This window comes from Dioscorea cayenensis, unplaced genomic scaffold (assembly GCF_009730915.1).
Source record: "Dioscorea cayenensis subsp. rotundata cultivar TDr96_F1 unplaced genomic scaffold, TDr96_F1_v2_PseudoChromosome.rev07_lg8_w22 25.fasta BLBR01001149.1, whole genome shotgun sequence".
Lineage (NCBI taxonomy): Eukaryota > Viridiplantae > Streptophyta > Magnoliopsida > Dioscoreales > Dioscoreaceae > Dioscorea > Dioscorea cayenensis.
The window spans coordinates 13183-20927 of record NW_024087540.1 but is presented as its reverse complement, the minus strand read 5'-3'; the positions used below and the strand labels follow the sequence as shown (position 1 = coordinate 20927).

The window sequence follows — 7745 nt, the reverse complement described above, 5'->3', positions numbered from 1 at the left end:
TCAACCGCCCTTCTCCTCCAACCCCACCCACCGCTTCCCCAGCACGCCGCTGCCACCTTATTCAGCCTCCTCTCCGTTGAATCCTTCCGTCCCATCATCGGTTCCAAGAGATCCATCGTCTCCGCTCTCGTTGAGCTCTGTTAGGTCCCCCAAATCCCGCACTCGATCTATCAAGGATGCCGTCAAGGCTTTGTTTGGGATTTCTCTGTATCCGATGAATCGGGCGATGATGGTTGAGATTGGGGTTGTGGCGGTGTTGTTCTCTCTGGTGGTGAAGGATGGAAGGACAGGCATCGTAGAGGACGCGACAGCGGTGATCGCGCAGGTGGCTGGGTGCGTGGAGAGCTTGGAAGCGTTTAGAAAGGTAGCGGGCGTTAGGGTCCTGGTAGATCTAGTGGATTTGGGGACAGGAGCGAGTGAGAGATCAAGAGAGAACGCAGCGTCAGCGTTGCTGAATCTGGTGATGAGCGGCGGAGAGAGCGCGGTGGGGGATATAGCAGAGGTGGAGATAGCGGAGGAGGTGGTGAGGGAGTTGGCAGAGAAAGGGAGTTTGAGGGCGAAGAGTAAGGCTGGGCCTTTGCTGAAAGCGATGAACAGTGGACGGAGAGATCAATGGTCATCGTGTCCAAGAATGTTTGAGGATCTTGATTCGCCGGCGGGCGCCGGAGATCTAAAACAGCCGCCGTCATCTGCGGTTTCATTCTAACCCTTCTCTCTCTTTTATTAATCTTTCTTCTAATCGAACTTAACCTGGGTTTGGAATTTGTTTGTTGGTTTTTATTTTTATTTTCCTATAAATTTTATGTGTGTTTTGTCTTCATCTTTGTACTAGTTAGGTGATGTAAATGAATTGATGATGTGATCGTGTGAGTTTGGGGTTGCACTCCTTTGTTTATTAGTAAGATGAAGATGAGCGAACGATTCCTCACAAATTTAATATTTTGATTTCTTCTTTTGATTTTTTATTTCATTGTTTTGTACAGCGGAAATAACATGTAAAAAAAAATCTATGATTTAAATTAAAGCATATATATATATTTATATATTAGTATTTTGATTTCTTCTTTTGATTTTTTATTTTATTTTTTTGTACAGAGGAAATAACATGTAAAAACAATCTATGATTTAAATTAAAGCATATATATATGAGCTTTTTTTTATTGCATTTGTTGGCTAAAAGTTTTCATAATACTTTGTTATAAAACTTTCATTAGAATGATTCATTTATGTTTTGTTGTAGATTTTTTTCTTTGGAATATGTCAATGATAAGATATTTTTGAGTTAAGACTCATTGTTGAGGAACCACGAGTGACCCTCACTTTTGGGCAAATTCTTTCCTCTGATCAGGTTTTATACCTAATGTATTTTATTATTCTCCCTGGTCTTTAGTTTTGTTGTTTTTCATATGTCTATTTAGAAAAATTTAAAAATTATTAAATATATTTTTTCCCAAATTTATTTATTTTTATTTAATGCATTTATATAACTCCTAATAAATCATGTTTAACTATATTTATTATTAACTAAGCGTAATTTTAGAAAGCTAGCTCAATTTCTTATAAATTTCAATTTATTAACTAATTTTATTTGTTTTTAATTTATATGAATTAGTAAAATGGACAAGTGAAAAGTCTTATGGGAGTAACAACATGCTACCATTCATTTCAAACCTAATAAATGATATTGCTAGCTTTGAGATGAAGTGCATTTTAAATCATGAATTTAGAATTTATAATTCAGAAGGATAATTTTTTATTTGGTGCCTTATTCTTTAATTGGTAATGGTTAAAAACACTCCGCAAGTTTGCAATATGCATAAATTATCTCTCTAAATTTGAGTATATTATTCCTTTAAATTTGAGTATCTCTAAAAACCCTTTCTTTTTAAATATAATAATTTTCAAACCTCTAAGCATATAACGGTGGTTAACAGATGCTTTTGCCTGTAATGACTTTGCCGTTTAGAGAGGAAGCAGATTTTTTTTGGGTAATCCCTAGAGAACATCATTACTGGTGTCGATTTTTTCCTCTCTTTGCTTTTTTGTTTTTTCCTTTTTCGCCAAGGTTGTCATTGTTGGACATCTTTTGTAGGACAGAAAGTTCGCTCCACCACTTGATCGTAGGATAACTCCCACTCAATTCTTTGGCAATTCATTAGTTTGCGCGCTAACGTATTGAGGCGAGGTGGACGTTGTTAAAGAAGTTCTGCTGTTTTGTTTTGTTTTTTACATTCTGTGGTTTTTTTTTGCTGTTTGATTTTTAAAGTAGTCTGTTGGAAAGAGAGATTTTTTTGTTTAATGGTGTGATTATTAGATAATATTGTAGTTTGTAGGGAGATTTTTCGGCTAGAGTTTTATTTTTCATTTTTTTTCGGTGTACACGATCGAAAGCAATAATGTTGTGCTGAAAGAAATTTTTTCGATTGTTATGGAATTTCACATGTGTGTGTTCTTCATGGTGCTGTGTAATGTATATAATGTATGTTTCCCCTTTAATTTGATATGATTGCATTATGTGTGTTTGCTACTTGTATAGTATTTAATAGTATTAGTTTAATAAATGAGTTTTCCATTTAATAGTATAGATTCCCGTTTAAAATGACTGAATACTGCTTATGTATTGCTATTCTGGTAGGCTTGTGCTTATTTTAAACGCAAACATAACATTTTAAGCGGAAACTGGATTAATTAAGAAAAAATAGGAAATCCTAAGTGCTTAAACACAAACATAAAATTTTAAGCAGAAACTGGGTTAATTAAGTGAAAATAGAAAATCTTAAGTGCTTAATATATATCTTAGGCGCAAATCATACAAATTAAGCGTAAGGAGATTTTAGTAAGCAATAAAACTATTATGCTTCAGTTAATCACTAATTAACTTGTACAAACTATGTAAACATAAATAAGAAGAACTTTACAACGAGAAGAAATCATTGTCAGCCGGAAGGGACAATGACAAATCATCTGTCTCAACCATGAGATTAATAGCAGCGCATTTAAACCATGAATACGATAATGTTGTGTTTAAGGAGATTTTTTTGATTGTTATGCAATGTCATATGTGTGTGTTCTTCATGGTGCTGTAACAATGTCACATGTGTGTGGTTTTCATGGTGCTGTCTAATGTGTAAAATGTATGTTTCTCCTTAATTTGATATGGTTGTATTATGTGTGTTTGCGTATAGTATAGTATTTAATAATATTAGTTTAATAAATGAGTTTTCCGTTTAATAATATAGCTTCACGTTTAAGATGATTAAATACTGCTTAATGTATTGCTATTCTCGTAGGCTTGTGCTTGTGTTAAACACAAACATAACATTTTAAGCGGAAATTGGGTTAATTAAGTGAAAACAGGAAATCTTAAACGCTTAATATATATCTTAGGCGCAAATCATACAAATTAAGCGTAAAGAGAGTTTAGTAAGCGATAAAATTGTTATGCTTCAGTGAATCACTAATTAACTTTATAACGAGAAGTAAATTGTTACTCTCTCTCACCGAGATGATATTAAAATGAGTCTTATATGAAAAAAAAATTGTTACTTTCTCTTGCAAGGCTTTTCTTGTGAACCAAGGTGAGGGCAAGGAAAAGATGGTCACCTTCTCAGGCAACTGGCAAAACTCCAACACACCCATTCAAGAGAAATTGAAAAACTTCAAGACTCCAAGGTAATAAAAGTCTTCCAAAGTTTGTTGAAGAAGAGGCAAAAAAGTATGAAAAAAGGTTGGAGATGTGATGGCTCAAAGTACAATTTTTATAAAGATGATAAGATTGGCGGTTTTTTTCCCACCATCGTCAAGGGAAATGATGGAATTTCACAACATGGAGCCAGTCGAAGTGAGTTACAAGGAGCAAAAAGAAAGTGAAACAAAAAAGGAGGAGCTGTCCGGGGTTAGAGATGGGCATGGGTTGGTTAACCGAGCCCGACCTGGCGAGTCACGGGTCGGCTAAAAGTGACCTGGACGCGGCCTGACAGTTCCTTAAACCTGCCAGGTTCGGGCCCAACCTACCAGGCCTGGCGGTTTTTTTTTGATTTTTTTAATTATTATATTCAAATAATATTATATGAAAAACTCAAAATCTTTGAGATGAAAATCAAACCTTGGTCACTTGTAAAAACTTCTCACCTCCTAGCCGTCCTTTCCACAAATTTTTTTATCATTGTTGTTAAAACAAATTAAAATATATTTCATATTAAGTTTTTTTAAATAATTTTTAAAAATAAAATATTAATTCTAATAAATTAGATAAAGTCGAGACAACTTAAAAAATTTGAAAATAATTTCGGAAAAAAAAGTATTGCACTAAATTCATTTATCTATATAATTAAACTGTATATACATTTTTTTTATGTGATAAATAGTAATTCTTTAATTTTTTATTAGAATTGTCACCCACTTATTTATCTATATCTATTGAGATCTATCTAAGCTTTACTTTTGGTCTTAATTCTAAGGTGTTATTTTTTATACTCATTATGTTTGTCGATGAAAGAAAAAATAAGTCTCTTGTCTGATGTGCGGAGTGGTGAGACTTCTAATTTTCGTTGAAGGAAACAATTCACGAGTGATGTTGCACCCCACATTTACGCGCCATAAAGACATATGCTCGTCAGCCTCTTTTTAAATAATACTAAAACACACATTAAATTATTTATATAAATTTATATTTCGATGAAGACAATTAAGAATTTGTTAAGTCCAACATGTGTTTACTTGTATTAAATGTATGTTTATAAACACAAAATACACATAATTATAGTAAATCTATAATAATGAATAACTAATAAATATTGGTGGAGTTGGTTAGAGCATCACATCAAATTGTTAGAGGGTAATGGGTTCAAATCTATGAAAGGCTATTTCATTCTCAAATTTTTTTTTTTTTGAAAAGAATGGCAACCAGACAGGTTAAGTCAGTGTGCGACCCGCCGGGTTGACTAGGAGTGCTAACTGGCGGGCTGACCCGCCGGTTCACCGGGTTGAAAAAATAGAACTCGTAATCGGACCCGCTATAGTGCAGGCCGGTTACGGGTTGGCGGCCCGTCCTACCGGGTCAGATGACCCGGTGAGTTTTGCAGGGCTGGTTCCGGGCCGAGCCAAATGACGGCTCGTACCCCTCTCTATCCGGGGTATTCATAACTTACAAGGGTTGTTTAGAAAGTTTTGAAAGTTCTGTTTGGTAAAAAGTAATTTTCCCTATTTTTAATAAAAGATGAATATAAATATGCCCTAATTTTAATTTGGATATTGAAAAATAAAATATAAATATAAAAAATGGGATTATAATACTTTTTTTTTATCAAACACGCTGCCTCACTCAGTAAGGGGGGGTTTGGTTGCATGATCGAATCTATAGCTGGAGACTCATAACCACCACTTTGTTAGTGTGTCTAGCGGGATTTTAACTTAGGACATTTGAAAATCCCACATCATGCATTTTGTAGTGGAGTAAATGTCGTTGAATATAAACTCTAACTTAGAAAATTTACGAAATAAAATTTTAAATTAAAGTAATTAAAAACCTTTTGTTTTTGAATTGTGAGTATTAATTTGACTGTGGGGTCCATTATTCTTATTCGGTCTTTAATTAAGTCGACCAGTTGAAAATGATGGATCAAAAATCAAATTTAATTATTTTTTAGACTTCAAGATATCATGGGTCCATGACTTTCATTAGGGGCAAGACCCTAATGTTAATTATCTCAAACTAATTCCAAAGTAGTTAGACTTAGCGCAGGCATTGACCCAGCCAAGCTCAAGGGTTAGGGGTCGATGGGTTTGACTGAGCCGAACCGGGATCAATAATAAAATATTTAAAAATATATTATAATAATTAATAATGATAAAAAAAATAATATAACTTATATTTTAATAATTAAAAAACACAATTAATTAAATGTGATATTTAAAAATTAATTTTATATATTTTCTTTGATTTTTAAAATATTTAAATATAATTAAATTTAATAATTAAAATTTTACTTTTATATACTATCATTAATTTTAAAAATATAAAAAAAACTTAATAATTGAATTCTCCTCAATCCTCCCACAACTCCTCTCTTGGGACTCACAAAGGAAAAAAAAAAAGATCACGTGCACCACAACATCTCTCTCTGCCCCTATCAATTCTCCTTCACTTATCTCGCATCCTCTCTCTCTCTCTCTCTTTTTGTTTCTTAGTTCCCCTTACTTCAGATCTTCTCATTGAGGTTGGTCATCTCTTGGAGCTTCTCCTGCACTTCTTATCGCCACCGCTTGCAGGTGCTTTCTAGTATTTTTCTCTCACTTTCTTCACCATTGAAAAATTTAATTTGTTTAACCTGTTAAATCAGATCGGATCATTAGGTTTTTGGCCAGGTTTTTTCAAAGTCAAGTCAAAGGGTGTAGTCGGACCGGCCTCATTGCCTGTTCTCCGTTTTTTTGGTTGAATTGGCAGGGCTAGTTTGGGTTTGACAATATTGACTAATTCAAGGGAATCTCTGATTAAGAACAAGTGTGAATGATAAGTACTAGATATGAGAAATTATTTTTATTACTTTTTCGAGAAAAGGAAGAAAATTACAAAAATGTATAAATTTGATCAAGAAATACAAGAACTAGAAACCTTAGCTCTTCTAATCCTATTTTCTTAATCTTCCTCTGGCTTCACGTAATTTGGGTCTACTTTGACTTCATTCTATCGCAACTTTTTCACCGAGAACCACACCGAGGACATCAACTTTGACTTTTGTTGATTTTGATCTGTATCTTCAATACTACTTGATCTCAAGTTGTGATTTCTCTATGTTTGTGAACCATAGACTTGATTTCATTTAATTTAGACTTTTGAAAACTCCGGTGTTTCATGCTTATGAAGCTTTCAGTCTTTGACTTGTGAAGCTCTTTGGTTCTTTGACTTTTAATCTCTTGAGATTCTAGAGCTCATTTGTCTCATCATTAGAACTTTTCAATCCTCAATTCTCCTATGCTTTTGAACCTTGGCTTGTGTGTCTCCAAGTTATAACCACTTATATGATTCGGTCGCTAACTAATGGCTATAACTTGTTTGCTTTAGGGTCATAAACTTGATTTCTTTTGGTTTTGGAATTTGAAGGCTTCAGTCTCTCACACTTGTGAAGCCTTTTTCTCCACCATTATCAAGGAAATATATATATTTCTTTTATCACTTCATTTAAAATATATTTTTTCCTCCAAGCTTTTTTACCCTCGCTTAGAGAAATTTTTTTAGTCCTCACTTAGAGTACTTTCTTTTTTTTCACCACTTGAGTTTTTTTAGTCAATTTAAGAGAACTATTTTTTCCTTCTTTTTAACTTTTTTTTATTTGACATGTGAGGTGTGAGCATCATTCAATACTTTTTTTTTTTAGGAAAAGACCTCTATATACCCATATGGATATCGAGATGGGATATGTTCACCAATTTTTTTGGACTTCACAAGAGTTATTGGTATTTAAAGATTTTTTCACTCAAGGAAATCTCAAGAGGTTTTTTACTCACTCAAGAGAGTCTCAAGAGGTTATGAAGAAACTTTCACAATGAGGGTTCTCTGCCACTATGTTGGACCTCAATATAATTTAGTGGTCTTCAAAATATATTTCACTTACTCAGGAGAGTCTCAAGAAGTAATTGGGAAACTCTCACAAGGAGGGTTCTCTACCACTACATTGGACCTAAACATGAGTTGGTAGTCTTCAGAACATTTTCAACTTACCCAAGGGAGTGTCAAGAAGTAATGG

General features: G+C 33.7%; 1 protein-coding gene across 1 annotated transcript; it reads left to right on the top strand.

The window, feature by feature from the left end:
• The first annotated feature begins 226 nt into the window (after positions 1-226).
• LOC120255708 lies at positions 227-706 on the top strand. Its single transcript, XM_039263468.1, has one exon. It carries the CDS (start codon positions 227-229, stop codon positions 704-706), a length of 480 nt encoding a protein of 159 aa, XP_039119402.1.
• The last annotated feature ends 7039 nt before the right edge of the window (positions 707-7745 follow it).

Excerpts from the sequence above, each read along its gene's own strand:
- LOC120255708 (XM_039263468.1), top strand. The coding sequence starts at position 227 with ATGATGGTTGAGATTGGGGTTGTGGCGGTGTTGTTCTCTCTGGTGGTG.